The 22,956-nt window shown below is 45.2% G+C and overlaps 1 protein-coding gene across 11 annotated transcripts in view; it reads right to left on the bottom strand.

Annotated features, from left to right (window-relative positions):
- Nucleotides 1-7,421: 7,421 nt before the first annotated feature.
- The window catches only part of CLASP1 (cytoplasmic linker associated protein 1), a 248,558-nt gene continuing 233,023 nt past the window's right edge, over nucleotides 7,422-22,956 (bottom strand). For all 11 annotated transcript variants that reach the window (XM_060177959.1, XM_060177960.1, XM_060177962.1 and 8 more), the window contains one exon: nucleotides 7,422-10,797. In XM_060177959.1, coding sequence (XP_060033942.1) covers nucleotides 10,711-10,797 — 87 coding nt within the window. In that variant the 3' untranslated portion in view covers nucleotides 7,422-10,710. The remainder of the gene's footprint in view (nucleotides 10,798-22,956) is intronic.

The following is a 22,956-nucleotide window of genomic DNA, read 5'->3' as shown; positions in this document are numbered from 1 at the left end:
TCTGAAAGGAAAAGAGCAAAGAAGTCAAGAAGTCAGCACAGCAGTCATCAAATCATGCTTGTTCTGCAAAACAACACAGAAGTTAATATGCACTGGGCCATCAAACAGCTTAGCAGCTCTGTGACCAGGAACCACCTGGACTTATTGCTGGATGTCAGGTAGAGAGAAGGCTACATAGTGGTCATGTAAAAAGATCTTCATGCCAAGGCACCAGAGGTCCCAGCTTTAATCCCTAGTACTGCCATAAGCCAAGGGCTGGGGAGTACGCTGGTAAAAATAACTAATTAATTAAATTGTTTATTATTAATAATAATAAACCTTTTTTAAAGGTCAGGTAGAGGGCTAGGGAGATAGCTCAACATATTAGAGCATATGACTCACATGCCAGGGGCCCCAGAGGCCTCAGGTTCAATCCTCATCACCAGAAGACAGAACTGAGTGGTGCTTTTTGGTTTCTCTCATAAAAATAAATACATGGGGGCTGGGTGGTAGCACAGTGGGTGAAGCACACATGGTGCAAAGTGCAAAGACTGGCTTCAAGCCCCTGGCTCCCCACCTACAGGGGGGTTGCCTCACAAGCAGTGAAGCAGGTCTGCAGGTCTATGTCTTTCTCTCCCCTCCTCTCTCGATTTCTCTCTGTCCTCTCCAACAACAGCGACAGCTATAACAATAATAATAACAACAATGATAAACAACAAGGGCAACAAAAGGGAAAAAATAGCCTCCAGGAATACAGAATTCATGGTACAGCCACTGAGCCCCATCGATAACCCTGGAGACCAATAAATAAGTAAGTAAGTAAATAAGTAAATAAATAAAATTAAATTAAATAATTCTGGGCTCACCCTTGGTGATCTGGGAGGTGGCGCAGTGGCTAAAGCACTAGACTCTCAAGCATGAGGTCCTGAGTTCAATCCCCGGAAGCACATGTACCAGAGTGATGTCTCTCCCTCTTTCCTCCTATCTTTCTCATAAATAAATAAAATCTTTACAAAAAATAGCCCACTGGATAGTGTGCCTGCTTTGCCAAGTGTGCAACTCAGTTTGAGCCTGGGCCTCACTGCACTAGAGGAAGTTTCAGTGGTGCCACCATCATCCTATGTCCCTCACCCCTGACATACAGACATACAATCTGCTTTTTTTTTAAAAAAAAAATTTTTTAAATATATTTATTTGGGCGGGGGTAGATAGCATAGTGGTTATGCAAAGAGACTGTCATGCCTGAGGCTCCAAAGTCCCAGGTTCAATCCCCTGCAACACCATAAACCAGAGTTGAGCTGTGCTCTGGTGTTTCTCTGTCTTTCTCTCTCTGTATCTCTCTCAAAAATAAAATACTTTTAAAAAATTTATTTATTCCCTTTTGTTGCCCTTGTTGTTTATTGTTGTAGTTATTGATGCCATTATTGTTTGGATAGGACAGAGAGAAATGGAGAGAGGAGGGGAAGACAGAGAGGGGGAGAGAAAGACACCGCCTGTGAAGCGACTCCCCTGCAGGTGGGGAGCCGGGGGCTCGAACCGGGATCCTTATGCCAGTCCTTGTGCTTTGTGCCATCTGTGCTTAACCTGCTGCGCTGCCACCCGACTCCCCGCTAACGGCTTTTGTCTGTAAATTTTTGTTTATAAAAAAGTCAGGCTGAAACAGTGAATTTTCAGCAATGATATATATATTACCAGAGCACTACTCAGCTCTGGTGTATAGTGGTGCAGGGGATTGAATCTGAGACTCTGGAGCCTCAGGCTCTATTATGCTATCTACCACACCCATAACATTTTTGTTGTTCAATATTTATATACTTTTCCCATATTTGGGAGCTACTTACTCTCTTCCCTGATCCAGCTTTCTAGTCCTTTTCCCAGTTATGACAACATCTCCCCAGACAATAACTTAGGTCACTTGCATTTTACCTGTCAAGCTCAGGCAAAAACCAGTAGGTTCTTGGGCCTCTTGGAATATACCTAAAATAGACTTACCTACTAGCTTTTTCCAAAATGGAGACCCCAAATCTTCATCTGTAATATTCTTGCCTTTAGGTTCATAATTAGTCAACAATTTGTTCTGCTTTATATCTTAACTCTTTTTTACCCACCGGGTTCCAGATGCTACCATGATGCCAACTGGACTTCACTGGGCAGACGACCCCACCAATATGTCCTGGAGCCCTGCTTCCCCAGAGCCCCACCCCACTAGGGAAAGAGTGAGACAGGCTGGGAGTATGGATCCATCTGCCAATGCCCATGTTCAGCAGGGAAACAATTACAGAAGCCAGACCTTCATCTTCTGCACCCCACAATGATCCTGGGTCCATACTCCCAGAGGGATGGAGAATAGGAAAGCTATCAGGGGAGGGGATGGGATATGGAGCTCGGGGGGTGGGGACTGTACCCCTATTCTCCTATGTTCTTGTCAATATTTTCATTTTATAAAAATAAAAAAAATGTTATTGTTAAGTCAGGAAGATGAAGAAATGGAGCAGAGTGCTGAGAGAGGGAGACACACAGCAAGTTCAGCCTGGTCTTAACAGAGAGAGATGTGCGAGCTGGAATCCCAGTTCAGTCTCCTACAGATGTGTGACCCCAAAACGGAAATAATTCCACGCCTTACCTCACCTCACTTGGTTGCTGATTAATGAAAGTGAAGCACTGGAACTGAGGCAAGTGTTCTGTATCATTACCAATCACTGCTGAGGGGCAAGGTGTCGGGGGTGGAGGTGGGGGACAGGCGGCCTGCAGGTCAGAGATGGAGGCCAGGAGCAGCACTGCAGGGTGTTGGATACACCCGAGCCTTCCAAACCCTGGCTGCAGAGGCCAAGAAGGTACAGGGCCCACACCACCGCAGTGGGAAATGGGGCTCCCTGGCAGGGTGCTGAGGTTGGTAGGGGCACCTCAGACTGCCGGGAATTCCCCTGGGGAACTCTGTGCCCACAGAGTGGCCTAAGCGTCATCCTCCCAGGCCTGGGCTTTGGCACCAGGCCCAGTGTCTGGAGGGGGCTGGTGGGGAAACATTTGAAATACATAATCTGGGATTAGATGCCCATTCGCATGACCTTTGTCCGATCTTGCCTGGAGCCACACAAGTCTGAGTTAATAAATACTGCAGGAAATGGAAAGGCCAGGCCGCGCTTGAGCTAAGGCTCTGCCTGGAAGAGCGTTCCCCCAGCAGGGAGCTCCAAGGCCCGTGGGGCTGCGTCCTGGGCCTATGATGCTGCTGCTGGTGGCAGCCCAGTTCTCTTTTAGAAGTTCTAGACAGGATGCTAAGATAGGCTGTTACCGTCCTGCAGACGTTCCTGAAGCCCAGTGTTGGCTACAAGTATCTCCAGGATACTCCTAGAGCTCAGGACCAGGCTGGCCGGTGAACTGTCAGGCTCTGAGTGAAAATGCTCCGTCATGGCTGGTAAACTGGTCGCGAACCAGTATCACCAGCGTCCACTGGGCAAGTTAGAAATGATCGTTTTCGGGCCTCACCTTTGCCTTCTAAGATCGGGGACGTGGGGGTGGGGTGGGTTCAGTCCCCTCTCTCTTCCAAGGCTGACCGCCACCCTGGGCTTTGACTGCCTTCTCTCTGATTTTAAGGAAGGGGAGGAGATGGGATTGTGCAGGGAAGAGGGATGCTAGACAAGAGGCAGGAGCCTGGGGTCTGGCTCCAGCTTCACTGTCACTGTGGAGTCAGCTCCTCTCCTGGCACTGGGGTCTCCTCACCTGGAAATTGGACAGGACAGGACAGCATAGCACAGCACGCCCATTTCTTTCTTTCTTTCTTTTTCCTGCTTCACTGCCTGTGAAGTGACTCCCCTGCAGGTGGGGAGCCGGGGTTCAAACTGGGATCCTTACGCTGGTCCTTATGCTTTGTGCCACGTGCACTTAACCCACTGCACCACCGCCCAACTCCCAGCACACCCATTTCTTTTCTTTTCCTTTTTTTTTGCCTCCAGGGTTATCAATAGGGCTTGGTGCTGCCATTTTGAATCCACTACTCCTAGTGGCCATTTTTTTCTTTTTATGGGATAGGACAGAGAAATTGAGAGGAAGGGGAGATAGAGAGGGAGAGACAGAGACACGCCTGCAGACATGCCTCACTGCTTGTGAAGTGTCCCTCCTGCCAGGGGCTCGAAACCAGATCCTTGCATTTTGTACTAAGTACACTTAACCATGTATACCACTGCCCACCCCTTATTTATATGTTAAAATGGGCTCGAAATCAGCAAGATGCTACACATGGGAATTCTTCTAAAGTCTAGGTGCTTCACCAATGACACTGATGTTCGTCAGTCATCTGCCCTTGTCCAAGCTCCGGTGTTGCCAGGTGTGGTGGTCTTTAAAAGTCGGAGGTTTCAGGGAGTCCTGGAATTTGTGATGGCCGAGGGATGGACATGTGCATGTTCCTGGAGAAACCGTTCTGATCTCCCAAAGCCGAGGACTGCTGATTGCACTGGTACTCTGTACCCTTGCCCACAGCCATGGGCTTCGACCCTCCAAGATGGCGATAGCTTCCTGGCAGCCCCAGGATGAGGAAGGGCGATGGCACCAGCATTATAAAGACCCAAGTTAGAGAAAGCTGGACAGTCCGCCTTGCCTGAACACAGACCTGGCCCCACCCCAACACTCCCTGGGGGCAGGGTAGTCTTTCCTAGCTGCTCATGAATAATGACGGTGTATGCAGTGCTCACCCACTCTGAGAAGGGGGGCAGGGGCCATGCAGGCTGTTTGGTCTCTGCCAGCTACTACACTCACACCACCTGGGTGAACTCCTGGCTCCTGCCTGAGGTAGGGTTTACTCTGGTTTAGAAGGCTGAAGCAGGAAGTCAGGAGACAGGGAGGTATGGGGCTTGAGTCCAGTATTCTCTGACCCATATCATTCCTGGGTCGGAGTCATCTGGGTAGGAGTGTGGAGGCCATGTGGGGCCAGGGGTTCGTTTTCACAGGATACTGATACTTGGGCCACGTCATGAACATTGTTGTTGTGCGTGGGCTGTGGAGAAGAGAGAGAGGAGGGGTCCGGAGCGAAGAGGAAACACAAATCTTTATTTGCGCTGGCACCTCAGAGTTGGGTGCTAGAGAAGCAGGTTGGGCCACGTGGAGGTAGCGAAAATGGCCGCCTCACGCAGTAACCTTTCCTGCGTCTGAACACCGGAGTGAAGCGCTGGCAAAAGAGTTAATGGGAACTGATGAATCTACATTGGGTGGGGTCACCCTTTCCCATGCTTGTGTTGCACAGATGCATACCTGTTCAAAATAACCGGTTGGAAACCTGGCTTCTGCCTGCTGAGATCCAGATTCATAAGCTCCTTGGATTTTTATAACTGTGGTTGCCACTTACAAGATGTACAACGTGGTCTGCTATGAGGATAAGTGACCTTGAGGCTGAGATATGAGAGTTAAAGCACATGTGCTTAAGACTCAAGACACCCTCAGCGATCAGCAGATAGACCCAGAACTTCCGTTCCCACAGACACATACACATGTTCAGAAGCTCCTCCTCCGACCCCGCCCCCTGCTTCCCCTGAGGCTTCCGGTTCTCTAGCCCCTCCTCCTACCACCCCGGTTTTGGCTTCCCCTGAGGCTTCTGCTTCTCTGACCCCATCCCCTGCTGATACGTCATCATTAAGAGACCTAGTGGCTGAGGTACGGGAGTTAAAGGATATTTTTTCAGCATTTAAGGACTTTAAACCATGTGCAGTCCACTCCGAGAGCTCCATCCCCATAGATATGCGTGCAGTTTCCCCTGTGGCCACTACAGCAGTTTCCACGGCACCTTCCACTTCTGTAGCTCCCTCTCCCGCGCTGTTGGACCAAATCCACACCTTCCTGGTAAACGTGGCCCCTTCTAAACAAAACCCTCAGCCATGGCAGCCATACTCCTCTAAAAAGATCAGAGCACTCAGGCAAGCAGTCAGGGAGGATGAAACGCATGCTCCATGGACCAAGTCCGTTTTAAGGAGTTTTTACCACCATCTTAACACGCCGCAGGATTGGAAGGACCTGGCTCATGCTGCACTCCCAGACCCCCTCCACCTACAGTGGAAGGCATGTTTCTGCTATGAGTGCTCTAGACAGTTGCAGGAAAATAGTAACAAACAGGTAGAATGGGATTCTGATGCTTTGTTTGGAGAAGGAGCTTATGAATCTGGAGCTCAGCAGGCAGAAGCCAGGTTTCCAACCGGTTATTTTGAACAGGTACGCATCTGTGCAACACAAGCATGGGAAAGGGTGACCCCACCCAATGTAGATTCGTCAGTTCCCATTAACTCTCTTGCCAGCACTTCACTCCGGTGTTCAGACGCAGGAAAGGTTACTGTGTGAGGTGGCCATTTTCGCTACCTCCATGTGGCCCAACCTGCTTCTCTACACCCAACTCTGAGGTGCCAGCGCAAATAAAGATTTGTGTTTCCTCTTCGCTCCAGACCCCTCCTCTCTCTCTTCTCCGCGGCCCGCGCACAACAACAGAACATGATGGAAAACTAAGAACGTGTTTAAATGAAAGGCTCACAGAAACAGACCAGGACCTTGGCAGCATGCAAGCATGCAACTGCTCCTAAGACCATCTTCCTGTTGGCCGTCGGCAGCCATTTCCAACCTCTCTCTCCAGTTCCAAGGAAAGACTGGCCTGCTGTCAGCAGCTCACAGGCCAGTCTCAGGTCTCCTGGAAGCTGATCTGCCCTCTCCTTAGTTGACAAGAGAGGCCCATTAAGGGAGTCCCTTTGCTCATGCAGCCCCAATCTTTTCCCACCTAATGTCTCCTCTCCACACAGCTGCAGCCCTGGGAGACCCAGCTTAGGTGAGCCACATCCCTACGTTTAACCAGCTAAAGGAGCAACAGTTTCTGGGGGCTGGGTGGTAGTGCACTGGGCGGTAGTGCACTGGGCTAGGCGCACATAGAACGAAGCACAAGGACCGGCACAAAGATCCCGGTTTGAGCCCCTGGCTCCCCACCTGCAGGGGAGTTGCTTCATAAGTGAAGCAGCTCTTTTTAAATTTTAATTTATTTTTATTTTAGTAAGAGAGATACAGAGAGAAAGGCACAGAAAAAATGACTAGAGCATTGCTCAGCTCTGGCTTATGGTGTTGCTGGGGATTAAACCTGGGACCTTCCTTGGAGCTTCAGGATGAGTCTTTTGCATAACCATTATGCTGTCTCCCCATACCCAATGTATCTCTCTCTCTCTCTATTTCCCCTCCTCTCTCAATTTCTCTCTGTCTTATCCAATAAAAAAGTGGGGAAAATGGCCACCAGGAGCAGGTGCAGGCACGGAGCCCCAGCAAAAACCCTGGAGGCAAAAAAAAAAAAAAAAGAGCAAGAGCTCCCTTAATGCAGCCAGCCCACCTGCTCTCCATTTCTTCAGAAACGTGGCTGCTTGTGCTAAGAGGTGGGTGTAGAAGCTGCCTGTTGAGCATGGTGATGAGAAAAACTGCTGTGATACAGGAAGTTGAATTAATTTTCATTTATTCTAGGGCAAACTCAAAAGGTTCTTTTTTTTTTTGTCATTTTCTTTTTTAGCAAATCCTAGCACATTATTAACAACAACAAAAAATCTGTACATTTGCCATGATACACTTGAAAAGTGAGACAAATAAGATATAAATACAGATATGGATGTAACATGAAAAAGCCCCCCCCCAAAAAAAAAAAAAACAAAACCCAGAAACACGGAAACCCAACCTGGGGATGCGGGGACCATGCATGTGAACATGTCGTCAACAACTCTGTGGCTGACACTTCTCAGGGGGTGTCTTGTTTCCATTTTCATTTCCAATCGTGGTTAGCAAAGTCCTGGTGGGATTCTACAAAGTTCTTATTTGCTGTCCTTTAATGTATAATATTATGCTTGATAAATAAAGGGCGCAGGGAAAGAAAAGGGTGTGAGAGACTAAGGTTCCATTGCATTACCTGCACAGGGTACTGAGAAGCCAGTGCTGAGCCTCGGGGGTAGCCGTGTGGCTGCCTGCGGGCGTCGGGACCAGCCAGGCACACACAGTGCACTTGAGGGGTGCTGCGCGCCTGCCCTCAGTCCGCGAGGTGCACCGTGGTCTGAAGAGGAAAGGCAGCAGCTTGAAGGAAAGCAGGAGCCTGACAAGCCCATCCCGCTGGAGGGGCAGGGTGAGTGTTTCAGGGCCCTGGACAGCAGTTTGCTGTTTCATCTCAACAGGAGGCCTTCAGGGAGGTGGCGGCAAGGTGAGGCAGCTGCAGCTGTCAGGTGTGGAGGGGCAGCAGTGGGTGCGGCCTCCCTCCCTGTGAGGTGGTGACGGCATGTGAGTCTCCCGAGTGGCGGGCAGCAGTGTTGACTGAGGCCAAGTGATTGTATTTCTGAGTCGGGGGGCTGAAAGAAGGGCGAGTGACATTCAAGGCTAGCCCTTTGTGAGCACAGCGAGGACATCAGTGATGTGAATGTTCAAGGTTCTTCCGACTGAGGGCACGCGAGGAACTGGGGGTAAAGAGTTGAAGGAGCCATAAAGTAACTCATAAATACCCTAGCCAGGACACACGTTTCTACAACAGAGGAGGAATCAAGAGACGCTCAGACTCACAGAGTAAAAAAAAAAAAAAAAAAAAAAAAAAAAATCCTGTTTGTGAAATATTAACAAACAAATGGTATTTATCGATGAAGGTAAGGCCTGGTCTTGCGAGGTTTTTGAGCCAAGAAGTCAGTCAATAAAATTCAACCACTTAGAATGCACCCCTGAATTCCGTCAACAGCAGCAGTGGGGTACTAACTTCCTACACTTGTAAGATCACACATACACACACACACATTCTCATTCATTCTCTCTCTCTCTCTCTCCCTCTCTTTCTCTCTCTTTCTATCTCCTCAGTGAAGGTGCCCTGGCTTCAGAGTTCCTGGACCTTCATTTTCAGTGCCTATATCCAAACAGCAAGTATTTAAAATCAATTAAATGAGCCTTACATTTGCTAAAGTACTTTCATAACTTCCAGCTGAAGGGACAGAGAAGGAGAGGTGTGTGGAGGCCAGTGGGGAGAGGCAAACAAGCATCTGGGACAGCAAACACCTCATGAGATTAACACCACAGTGTGCGTTTTCCTTATGGAAAAATGAGTTTGACTCAGAGTAGTGAGAAACAGTAAGAGTTGGTGTGACTGCATTAAGATCTATTGCTGGGGCAGAGGGCTGGGAGAAGCTCACTCAGGAGAGCGCATGCATGGCTTACCACGCAGGCACCTGAGCTTGAGTCCCAGTACCACACAGCAGCATGGATGGAGGATGCCGGGAAAAGTTCCACCAGGGGTGAAGGGGTGTTCTCTGTTTTGTTCTCCCTCTTTCTCTACCTTATGTATTTCTCATATACAAAGGCCCCAACACTGATTTTTTGTTGTTGTTTTGTTCTACTTGGCTGTTAAGAATTTTAGTCAAAATTTAAGTAACCAGATCAAAAATGTTGTTACTTTTATTGGAACGATCCAACTCTCAACAAGTTTTTAAGAAGGGTAGATTCTCTGATAATTCTCACTGAAGAGAAGGAAGCAGACGCTCAAAAGTTGTGTTGCAAATTCTGGTTTTCTGAAATCTGACACTCAGCATAACTGTGTTTCCCTTATATCACTAGCTGTTCAAGGAAATGCCTCAGTGCATCAAATTGGAAGAAAAAAAAAGATTCTGATGTCTCCCTTTGACTTTTCTTCGATCTTAATCCCCAAATAAACAGAGAAGTCAAAGCTGAGACAGTAGAGTTGCCTTTCATCAGATTTTAGTGAGAACATTTTGGAACTGAGCAATTTAGGGCAGGGTAGGAGGAAAAAAGATGACCTGTACCAGAGTGACCAAGTGGCAGGGTGACAGGAGAAGGCTTGTTCCACAGTGTTTCCCCAGATCTGAGCAGTGGGACAAACAGCTCTCCTGTCACCTCTGTGCCTAGAGAAATGCCAGTTGAGGCAGCATTCCAGCTGACAGTATCTCTTTGCTTGGTGTTTGTGTTTGCATTTCAAATTGAACTCTTTCAAGTGGTAAATCTGGATAGGAACAGCATCAGGAGAACTGTTTTGGGGTGGGTGGGGCTGGAGTCTATCCTAGAAGGAGCCTGTGGGGAGGGTGTGTGTGGGGGGGTAGAGGGTTCTAAACTAAGCCTGCAGGCATTCCAGGCTCAACTTAGAAGCAAAATCTCAATTGTTTGCTCATAGGCCATCTTAAGGCTTTTCTCCATTTCTCATCAAGACTTGACTCACAAATTTAGTATATCTCAAAATACAACTTGACAGATACACAACCTTTCACTGTGTTAGTGTGAGGGGGGCAGGGATGGGGGTGGGGGAGGGGAGGGTTCTGTCCTATCTGTAAGAAAATCAGCTAGGATTCAAGAGAAACAAAAATTAACACACTCTCCTCAAGTACATTAGTAACTGAGGGGAGAACGCTATTTTCTACCAAGTACTGCCTAAAGAGCTCTTGGGTTCTGGGTTTTAAAAACTGCCCCCACACATGGTCTGGTATCGCAGCAGGCTGCATAAGACATGTCTAAGTTGGCTCTTTCTGATTCCTTTTGTTCTGTTTGATGATTGCAATACAGGCCTTGCTTCCTTTACATTCAATACCAGTAATAGCCTACACAAAAGCTGAAAGGGACCAAAATACTGATTGTAATAAATAGCTGTGGGCCTCCTTGTACTGACTGGGCAGCCGGTGAAGCAGGGAGGGTAGGAAGGTCTCTGAGAGGCACCACCGATTGCTTCTACTCAGGCTACACAAAGAGACTCTGGCGTTGCCATTAGCTGTGCGTAGACACATCGGAGGAGCTGCTGCTATTGCTGTTGGTGGTTTGGGCCCTCTTGATATATAAGTTTAGTAGCTTCATCTGCAAAGAGAAAAGAGAAAATGAGTTAACCAGAGGAAAAACAATCAGAAAGTAGGGAGGGAAACAAGACAAAACAAAACCCAAGCGACAAATAGGAAATGGCAGATCCCTTTGTTGAGGATGTGATCAGACCAACATTCACTGAGTGTCTGTCTACATCTGCCAGGTGCTGGGGCCAGTGACAGGGAGGAGGGCGGTACAGAAGAGGAGGAGCTGAGGTGGGCTACCACAGAAAGAACCAGCAGGACTCTGACTAGATGGTCATGGGGCTTTCTGGGAAAGGACACACAGAGCGGGCAGGATCTTACACTGCAGACAGCATGACAGTCTGTGGCTACACAGGAGCTTAAGGGGAAGCAGGGTGAGAAGCCACTCCACTCTAAGGACCAAGTAGCAAAGGCAAGCTTAGAGGTCAAGCTTTCCACTATTGTCACCTTTGCTGAAGCTGTTCCTTTCACCCAGAACGCATGCCCTCTCCAGCCTCGCTTCCGAACATGGCCACCGACCACAGCACCATGGGACCTCTGCTTTATCTCCAAGGTCACCTTCACGGAGCCTTGGCCATCCTTTCACCTGAAACCAGTCCTTCCTTCTGTCGCCTCTGGGGGGGGGGGGAACTCTGCCTTCCTACTGCCACGCAGCACAGGCTGCCTTATAGGACAGTGACTTGATTTCAGGATGGGCAGTGCTTTACTACCAGGGGCTTCATTAACAGAGCTCATTGACTTTTAGGTTAAGTCTCCTTGGACCCTCAAATAAACACACCAAAATACATAATATAGATTCTTAAATATTTAATCAATGCTACAAAGCTAATGTGTTATGCTTTGTGGTCCCAGGTTCAAGCCCTTTGCACTACGGTAAGCTAGACCAGAGTAGTGCTCTGGAGAAAAAAAGAAAAAAAAAAAAAAAAAACTCGGGGGCTGGGTGGTAGTGCAGCAGATTAAGCGCATGTGGTGTGAAGCACAAGGACCATCATAAGGATCCCAGTTCAAGCCTCCAGCTCCCCACCTGCAGGGGGTGGGGGTCGCTTTACAGATGGTGGAGCAAGTCTGCAGGTATCTATCTTTCTTTCCCCCTCTGTCTTCCCCTCCTCTCTTGAATTCTCTCTGGCCAATCCAACAACAGCAGCAGCAATGACAACAAAATCAGGAAAAATGGCCTCCAGGAGCAGTGAATTTGTAGTGCAGGCACTGAGCCCCAGAGATAACCTGGAGGCAAAAAAAAAAAAAAAAAAAAACTTGAACGGTAGATGTTCAATGCTTCTGCAGTCTTGTGTGTCGTGTAACATGGGTCTGACTCTGTCAGTGCCTTTCTTTTGTTGTCTTCAACCTTGGTGGGGCTCCCTGACCAAGGACCATTGTTGAGATCAAAATCACCACCAGTGAACCATCATCTGGCACTGATGCTTCTGTTCGGCAATTTTGCTGTGAACTGGACAAACGTTTTCACAAGCTTAATGTGCATTCTTCCCTTTTCCTGTAATTTTTCCTTTAATTTCCTGTTACTTATTTATTTATTTATCTAGATGGAGGCATCAAAACCTTCTCAGACAAGCAACAGTTGAAGGAATCAACCATCACCAAGCCTGCCCTGAAAGAATTTCTGAAAGGTCTCCTATAAACAACCAGACCACCACAAATAGGACATATATCAGAACACTCTAAAACTCGCTCCTCTCCTCTCCCGGATCAACTAGGAATACCAAAGGAGACCACCCGGACCGAAACAAGACAGGACTAGAATGACCACAGAAACCCAGTAAATCACCCGTGAGTACAAACACGCGTGGCTGGTGACAGAGAGGAGAGAGGGGCCTAAGGAGAGATTAAGTGACTGCTAACAGTTCGACAGTCTGTCAGTGGAGACACCACCTCCAGTCTGCTCCACCAACAAGGGGACAGCTGAAGGGAGGAAAGGACTCCCCAGAGACTCACCAAGTACAATTCTGAGTCTCCATTGCTACTACCCTCAGAATCTGGAGCAGCAACAGGGAGGGACACCAGGGCACAGAGATCTAACCGGGAAACTCAGGAGAAGACCTATACCTCGGTGGCATAGCTGAAGGGCTGTGAAAGTCTCTTTGCATAACCACTGGATTATCTCTGCCACACCCTGCTTTATCTCTTGGTCAGGAGTCATTGATTAAGCCAAGAAGCCTATTGATAGTTTAAAAGCCCTCAGGCTACCATAGCCTACAGGGGAAAAAAAAAAAAGGCTTTTACACCACTGAACTCCAACTCAGGGATTGAAAAAACTGTTAACTTATATAAAATGGTTAAAACAACAAGAAAAAATAATGGAGACTCGAACCAGGACAAGAGTCCAGCTAAAAGTCCTCCAGAGGGCGAAGCACAAAACAATGAGTTCAACATCCAAACATTAGCTAAGGAAATAATAACAGGAGTGAGTAAAGAATTTGAAAAAATTGTAATCAGAACTGCAGGAACAACAAATGAGAATATGGAAGAAAATTCTAATAATCTCATGGTTATTAGAGAGCTGAAAGCTGAAATTGCTGAGCTAAGAAGGCAACTAGCTGAACAAGCTAAAACAGTATCAGAGCAGGGCAACAAAATAGATGAACTCCAGAAAGCAGTAGAGGGCAGAGAGAATAGAATCAATGAGGCTGAAGACAGAATTAGCAAGATTGAGGATGAATTAGAGACAACTAAAGAAGAAGTAAGAGATCTCAAAAAGAGATTAAGAGATGCTGAAAACAACAACAGAGTCCTATGGGATGACTTCAAAAGAAACAATATACGCATTATTGGCTTACCAGAGGAAGAAAGAGAAGGGGAGGAAGAAAGCATTCTCCAGGCCATAATAGCTGAAAATTTCTCTAGTCTAGACAACACCAAAGACATAAAGATTCAAGAAGCCCAGAGGGTCCCAAACAGAATTAACCCAGACCTAAAGACACCAAGACATGTCATACTTAGATTGGAAAGGAATAAGGATAAAGAGAGGATCCTCAAGGCTGCAAGAGAAAAACAAAGAGTCACCTACAAAGGAAAACCCATAAGATTAGCAGCAGACTTCTCCATACAAACACTACAGGCCAGAAGAGAATGGCAAGATATCTATCGAGTGCTCAATGAGAAAGGCTTTCAGCCAAGAATACTATATCCTGCTAGATTGTCATTCAGACTAGATGGAAGCATCAAAACCTTCTCAGACAAGCAACAGTTGAAGGAAGCAACCATCACCAAGCCTGCCTTGAAAGAAGTTCTGAAAGGTTTCCTATAAACAACCAGACCACCACAAATAGAACACATATCAAAACACTCTAAAACTCTACAAGAATGGCGTTAAAATATCTTCAATCTTTGATATCAATAAATGTGAATGGCCTGAATTCACCTATTAAAAGACACAGAGTAGGAAGATGGATCAGAAAACACAACCCAACAATATGTTGTCTACAGGAAACTCACCTAACGTAACAAGACAAACACAGACTTAAAGTGAAAGGATGGAAAACTATCATTCAAGCCAATGGCCCACAAATAAGGGCAGGAACAGCTATTCTCATATCTGACATGATAGACTACCCTATGATCCTGCAATTCCTCTCCTGGGGATATATCCTAAGGAACACAACATATCTATCCAAAAAAAAATCTGTGTACACATATGTTCTTGGCAGCACAATTTGTAATAGTCAAAACCTGGAAGCAACCCAGGTGTCCAACAACAGATGAGTGGCTGAGCAAGTTGTGGTATATATACACAATGGAATACTACTCAGCTGTAAAAAATGGTGACTTCACCGTTTTCAGCCAATCTTGGATGGACCTTGAAAAAATCATGTTGAGTGAAATAAGTCAGAAACAGAAGGATGAATATGGGATGATCTCACTCTCAGGCCGAAGTTGAAAAACAAGATTAGAAAAGAAAACACAAGTCGAACCTGAAATGGAATTGGAGTATTACACCAAAGTAAAAGACTCTGGGGTGGGTGGGTGGGTGGGTGGGGAGAATACAGGTCCATGAAAAATGATGAATGAAATAGTGGGGGTTGTATTGTTGAATGGGAATCTGGGGAATGTTATGCATGTAAAAAAAAAAAAAAAAGAAGTAGAAACGCAAAGCAGAAATTGACTGAGTTTGGAGTATGGCACCAAAGTAAGAAAGCAGAAGTACACTAGAGTTTGCAGTGAGTACCTCCCTAATACTTCCTCTCCACTTTTCCAAGCTTTGGGACCAGGATTGCTCAACAATTTGTTTGGCTTTGTATGTTAACTCTCTTTTCAGTCACCAGGTTCCAGGTGTCATCAGGATGCCGGCCAGACTTCCCTGGATTGAAGACACCACCAATGTGTCCTGGAGCTCAGCTTCCCCAGAGACCCATCCTACTAGGGAAAGAGAGAGGCAGACTGGGAGTATGGACTGACCAGTCAACACCCATGTTCAGCGAGGAAGCAATTACAGAAGCCAGACCTTCTACCTTCTGCAACCCTCAATGACCCTGGGTCCATGCTCCCAGAGGGATAGAGAATGGGAAAGCTATCAGGGGAGGGGGTGGGATATGGAGATTGGGCGGTGGGAATTGTGTGGAGTTGTACCCCTCCTACCCTATGGTTTTGTTAATTAATCCTTTCTTTAATAAAAAATTAAAAAAAAAAAAAAAAAAAAAAAACTCTACAAGAATGGCGTGAAAATTATCTTCAATCTTTGATATCAATAAATGTCAATGGCCTGAATTCACCTATTAAAAGACACAGAGTAGAAAGATGGGTCAGAAAACACAACCCAACAATATGCTGTCTACAGGAAACCCACCTAACTCAACAAGACAAACACAGACTTAAAGTGAAAGGATGGAAAACTATCATACAAGCCAATGGCCCACTAAAAAGGGCAGGAGCAGCTATTCTCTTATCTGACATGATAGACTTTAAAATAGATAAGATTAAAAAAGATAGGAATGGACACTACTTAATGCTCAGAGGATCAGTCAATCAAGAGGACTTAACAATTATTAACATCTATGCACCCAATGAGAAGCCATCTAAATACATCAAACTTCTACTGAAAGAGCTACAGCAATATATTAACAGTAACACAATCATAGTAGGGGACTTCAACACCCCACTCTCTCAACTTGACAGATCATCCAGGCAGAAAATCAATAAAGACATAAGGGAGCTAAATGAAGAGATAGATAAACTATAACTATTGGACATTTTCAGAGTCATTCATCCCAAGAAAATGGAATACACATTTTACTCAAATCCACATGGGTCATTCTCAAGGATAGACCATATGTTAGGCCACAAAGACAACATCAGCCAATTCAAGAGCATTGAAATCATCCCAAGCATCTTCTCAGACCACAGTGGAATGAAACTAACACTTAACAATCAACAAAAGATTAGTAACAGTCCCAAAATGTGGAAGCTCAACAGTACACTTCTTAACAACTTCTGGGTCAAAGAGGAAATCAAGGAAGAAATCAAAATGTTTCGAGAGTTCAATGAAAATGAAGACACAAGCTATCAAAATATTTGGGACACAGCTAAAGCAGTCCTAAGAGGGAAGTTCATAGCTATACAAGCACACATTAGGAAACAAGAAAAAGTACAAATAAACAGCCTGATTGCACATCTTAAAGACCTAGAAGAACAACAACAAAGGAACCCTAAAGCAACCAGAAGGACAGAAATCACTAAAGTTAGGGCAGAAATAAGTAACATTGAGAATAGGAAAACCATACAAAAGATCAACGAAAATAAATGTTGGTTCTTCGAAAGAGTAAACAAAATCGACAAACCTTTAGCCAGACTCACAAAACAAAAAAGGGAGAAGACCCAAATAAATTGGATAGTAAATGAAAGACGAGATATCACAACAGACACCACAGAAATTCAACATATCATGCGAGGCTTCTATGAACAACTATATGCCACCAATCTAGAGAACCTGGAAGAAATGGACGATTTCCTAGATACCTACCAACTTCCAAAACTAAGTAAAGAGGAAGTGGATAACATGAACAGGCCTATCACAGCTAATGAAATTGAAACAGTTATCAAAAATCTCCCCAAAAATAAAAGTCCTGGACCAGATGGTTTTATAAATGAATTCTACAAAACCTTCAAAGAAGAACTAATACCTCTACTTTTAAAAGTCTTCCAGAAGATTGAAGACACTGGAATACTCCCTGCCAGCTTCTATGAAGCCAACATCACCCTGATACCAAAAGCAGACAGGGACACAACCAAAAAAGAAAACTACAGACCAATATGTCTGATGAACATAGATGCGAAAATATTGAACAAAATTCTAGCCAACCGGATACAGCAGTATATCAAAAAGATTGTTCATCATGACCAAGTGGGGTTTACCCCAGGCATGCAAGGTTGGTTTAATATACGTAAATCAATCAGTGTGATCCACCACATCAACAAAAGCAAGACCAAAAACCACATGGTCATATTAATAGATGCAGAGAAAGCCTTTGACAAAATACAACATCCCTTTATGATCAAAACACTATAAAAAATGGGAATAGATGGAAAATTCCTCAAGGTAGTGGAGTCTATATATAGCAAACCTACAGCCAACATCATACTCAATGGTGAAAAACTGGAAGCATTTCCACTCAGATCAGGTATTAGACAGGGCTGCCCACTATCACCATTACTATTCAACATAGTGTTGGAAGTTCTTGCCATAGCAATCAGGCAGGAGCAAGGAATTAAAGGCAAACAGATTGGAAGAGAAGAAGTCAAACTCTCCTTATTTGCAGATGACATGATAGTATACATGGAAAAACCTAAGGAATCCAGCAATCATCAGGCAATATAGTAAGGTGTCAGGCTACAAAATTAACATTCAAAAGTCAGTGGCATTCCTCTATGCAAACACTAAGAAGAAATTGAAATCCAGAAATCAATTCCTTTTACTACAGCAACAAAAACAATAAAATATCTAGGAGTAAACCTAACCAAAGAAGTGAAAGACTTGTATACTGAAAATTATGAGTCACTACTCAAAGAAACTGAAAAAGACACAAAGAAGTGGAAAGATATTCCATGTTCATGGGTTGGAAGAATTAACATCATCAAAATGAATATACTACCCAGAGCCATCTACAAATTTAATGCTATCCCCATCAAGATCCCAAGCACATTTTTTAGGAGAATAGAACAAATGCTACAAATGTTTATCCTGAGCCAGGAAAGACCTAGAATTGCCAAAACAATCTTGAGAAAAAAGAACAGAACTGGAGGCATCACACTCCCAGATCTCAAATTGTGTTATAGGGCCATTGTCATCAAAACTGCTTGGTAATGGAACATGAATAGACACACTGACCAGTGGAATAGAATTGAGAGCCCAGAAATGAGGCCCCACACCTATGGACATCTAATCTTTGACAAAGGGGCCCAGACTATTAAGTGGGGAAAGCAGAGTCTCTTCAACAAATTGTGTTGGAAACAATGGGTTGAAACATGCAGAAGAATGAAACTGAATCACTGTATTTCACCAAATACAAAAGTAAATTCCAAGTGGATCAAGGACTTGGATGTTAGACCACAAACTATCAGATACTTAGAGGAAAATATTGGCAGAACTCTTTTCTGCATAAATTTTAAAGACATTTTCAATGAAACGAATCCAATTACAAAGAAGACTAAGGCAAGTATAAACCTATGGGACTACATCAAATTAAAAAGCTTCTTCACAGCAAAAGAAACCACTACCCAAACTAAGAGACCCCTCACAGAATGGGAGAAGATCTTTACATGCCATACATCAGATAAGAGTTTAATAACCAACATATATAAAGAGCTTGCTAGACTCAACAACAAGACAACAAATAACCCCATCCAAAAATGGGGGGAGGACTTGGACAGAATATTCACCACAGAAGAGATCCAAAAGGCTGACAAACACGTGAAAAAATGCTCTAAGTCTCTGATTGTCAGAGAAATGCAAATAAAGACAACAATGAGATACCACTTCACTCCTGTGAGAATGTCATACATCAGAAAAGGTAACAGCAGCAAATGCTGGAGAGGGCGTGGGGTCAAAGGAACCCTCCTGCACTGCTGGTGGGAATGTCATTTGGTCCAACCTCTGTGGAGAATAGTCTGGAGAACTCTCAGAAGGCTAGAAATGGACCTACCCTATGACCCTGCAATTCCTCTCCTGGGGATATATCCTAAGGAACTCAACACATCCATCCAAAAAGATCTGTGTACACATATGTTTTTGGCAGCACAATTTGTAATAGCCAAAACCGGGAAGCAACCCAGGTGTCCAACAACAGATGAGTGGCTGAGCACGTTGTGGTATATATACACAATGGAATACTACTCAGCTGTAAAAAATGGTGACTTCACCGTTTTCAGCCAATCTTGGATGGACCTTGAAAAAATCATGTTGAGTGAAATAAGTCAGAAACAGAAGGATGATTATGGGATGATCTCATGCTCAGGCAGAAGTTGAAAAACAAAATCAGAAAAGAAAACACAAGTAGAACCTGAAATGGAATTGGCATACTGCACCCAAGTAAAAGACTCTGGGGTGGGTGAGTGGGCAGAATACAGGTCCATGAAGGATGATAAATGACATAGTGGGGGTTGTATTGTTAAATGGGAAACTGGGGAATGTTATGCATGTACAAACTATTGTATTTACTGTTGAATGTAAAACATTAATTCCCCAATAAAGAAATAAATTAAAAAAAAAAAAGTGCCTACCCAATATGACAGTACAAAGAACACTGCATACCAACCAACTAGAATGCCTACATGAAGTCTACAGATTTCTAGAGACACAAAACCAAGAGTAAGTTGTGAAGAGAGAAATCTGACCAGACATGTAACTAAAGAGGTTGAATTGGGGGGCTGGGTGGTGGTGCACGGGGTTAAGCACACATAGTACAAAGCAAAAGGATCCCGGTTTGAACCTCCAGCTTTCCACCTACAGCGGTCTGGGGGTAGCTTCACAAGTGGTGAAGCAGGTTTGCAGGTGTCTATCTTTCTCTCCCCCTTTCTATCTTCCCCTCCTCTTCCACTTTCTAAAAAAAGGTTGAATTGGATCTGAGGGCCATCTGGCTGCGACACCGGTCACCCCACTGATCTCCAGTTGATTCCATTCATCCCAGGTTCAATCCCCCACACTATCACAAGTCAAGGCAACACTCTAGTAAAGAAAAGAGAGAAAGAAAGAAAAGAAATAAAGGGAGTCAGGCAGTAGTGCAGCGGGTTACGCGCAGGTGGTTCGAAGGGCAAGGACCAGTGTAAGGATCCCGGTACGAGCCCCTGGCTCCCCACCTGCAGGGGAGTCACTTCACAGGCGGTGAAGCAGGTCTGCAGGTGTGTCTATCTTTCTCTCCCCTTCTCTGTCTTCCCCTCCTCTCTCCATTTCTCTCTGTCCTATCTGACAACGATGACATCAATAACAATAATAATAACTACCAGAACAATAAAAAAGGCAACAAAAGGGAAAATAAATAAATATGATAAAAAAAGAAAAGAAATAAAAGGGGAGATTATATGAATCGGCATTTCCAAAGAAAAATACACACACTGTCTACAAACATCTAAAGAGATTTCCAACATCACCAATCACTAGGGAAACAAAACCAAAACTGTATGACACCACTCTACCTATTTGGTAGGAAGGTTTCTACCAAAAAGGAGAGAGAGAGAGAGAGAGAGAGAGAGAAAGAAGGAAGTTGGCAAGAATGTGGAGAAGCTGAATTCCTTTGTGCTGATTTCCAGTGCTGCTGACACGGAGGAAAAGAGTGTAATGGCTGCCCTGTGACACAGCAAGCATCTATCCCTGAGGACATGTACCTGCCCCCAGACTGACAGCAGTGTCAAGGAATGTCTGCTTTTTAAATAGTGTGCTTTCTGTGCAGGCATTGTGGGGTCCCAGGTTCAATCCACTACACCACCATAAGCCAGAGCTGAGCAGTGCTCTGATTAAAACAAGTAGGAGGCATGATAACTCACATCCAGCAGTAACTCTGGTGGCAAAAACAAAAACAAAACACCATGGAGGGCACCAGGAGCTAAAAAAAATAAAATAAAATAAAATAAAATAAATAGTGTGCTTTTCATATATGACCATTGGCTAGAGACAGAGAGAAGACAGAGAGGGAAAGAGACAGAGACACCTGCAGCCCTTCTTCACCATTTGTGAAGCTTTCCCCCTGCAGGTGGGGACTGGGGGGCTTGAACCCAGGTCTTTGTGTATTGTGACCAGATGTACCACCACCTGGCCCTTTCAAAGAAATATTTACATCCATGTTTATAACAGCAGTATTCACAACAGCAAAAGGTTTCCATGCAGTAACCAACTAACCGTCTGCTACTGAGAACTGGACAAGAAAAGAACTTAAAAGAAAAGTATTGTTGACTGACAGTTTTTGTTTTTTTTTAAAACTAGAGCACTGCTCAGCTATGGCTTACAGTGGTACAGGAGAATCGGACCCAGGACCTGAGAGCCTCAGGCATGAGTCTTCTTGCATAACCATTATGCTAGCTAAACCCTGTCCAAAAAAGAAAAATACTGTCTGACTCCACTTTTTAAAAAAAGTGTGACTTGAGTATCTCAGGCATGTGCTGTACTAAGCCACCTCCCCCTGGACCCATTTCCTCCCCCTCCCCCTCTTTTTAGTTTTAGAGAGAGGAAAGCAGGACAAGAGAGACACTGCCACACTGCTCCACTGTCTGTGGAGGTCCCCTGGTGCTGACCAAAGTGCTCACATGTGGTGCCAGGGTTCAAACCCAGGACCTCACTCGACAGCTTGAGGGCTCCGGATCCCCTGTGGTTCCATGTTTAGTGAGCACCTGAGGAAGCAAACCCAGAGATGCGAAGCAGAGTGGCAGGGCCAGGTGCTGAGATCGGGGAGTGGGGGCTGAGATCTAACAAACAGACTCTCAGTTCTCCAGGATAACCAAGTTCTGAAGGTTGTGACGATGTTTGTACAACATGAACAGACTTACTTACTGCCTGTGAAATACAGACTTCAAAATGGTTAAGATGGTACATTTTATATTTCGTGGACTTTTATCATAGTAAACTGAGGAAAAGAAGTCTCTCACAGCAAGTTCGTGAGGGGGAGGGGGGAAACTGAGATCAGAAGCCATTTTGACGCCAAGACGAAGGCTGCTGCCACAACAACAGGACAAGTCAGAAAATGTCCCTTAGATTCTCCCCTGTGTTTGCATGGGGCCTCTCTCCAGGAAACCTTATTAGCCTCACTCAAGCAGTGGAAGTGTTGAGAGGCCTGCCTACCCAGAGAAGTAAGCCACAGCCAGATTCTCTGTTTCTGGTACAGGAATCGAGATAGATTCAGCACCACATACCATACGTCAGTGAACTGTAAGGTCTGTTTGTTTGCCCAGGAGCCTCCAGCCATCACACCTGAGAACAGCTGGGTGACTGGCTTCCCAAAGCAGAAAGGTGTTCAGGCCTGCTCCCCGCCCCGTCCTCTGAGCTGACTGAAGCGGCCAGGGAGATACTGGCTGATCCGGATGTGGGCTCTAGACCAAGGCCAACACGGAGAGGGGCAACGGTGGGCTGTTTGCAGCACAAAGATGGGTAAATACCTGCATTTTTCTCAGCTCCCAACTCCAGAGGTCAAATGAGAGGACAGGACAGCTCTCTTACTCGGAAAGTAAAGTGTCTGACACACCAAGGTCTGACTAATATTATTTTTGGATGAATTCTGCACTTAGGAAATCTAATTCCCTTTGTGAATACTGTCTTCTAGGTCCTCACCACTGCCAGGAACCACCTCCCTCCAAGTCCACATGGCAGCAGGGAGCGGAAGGAGGGTCCCTGGCCTAGCACAGTGCTTGTGATTCTTGGCTTAGCTTTTTCATACTGTGGTTAGGGAAGGGACTGAGGAAGAGCCTTTGCAAGAGTGAAAAAGGAAAGCAGAAGGTGGGAACTGAGTCCTGTGAAGCAGCCCCCAAACCATTTCTCCACATCTGCCTCTGTCTCGTCTTCTAACCTAGCTCCAGCTTTCTGCCTCTACAGAGAGGGAGAGTAAAATGTTTTGCCAGTGGTTCTTTTTTTTCTTTAATTTATTTTCCTTTTTGTTGCCCTTTTTTTTTTAATTGTTGTAGTTATTATTGTTGTTGTTATTGATGTCGTCGTTAGACAGGACAGAGAGAAATGGAGAGAGAA

The sequence above is a fragment of the Erinaceus europaeus genome, chromosome 18 (genome assembly GCF_950295315.1).
Source record: "Erinaceus europaeus chromosome 18, mEriEur2.1, whole genome shotgun sequence".
Lineage (NCBI taxonomy): Eukaryota > Metazoa > Chordata > Mammalia > Eulipotyphla > Erinaceidae > Erinaceus > Erinaceus europaeus.
The sequence above is the reverse complement of the archived record's forward strand: the minus strand, read 5'-3'. Positions and strand labels throughout refer to the sequence as shown.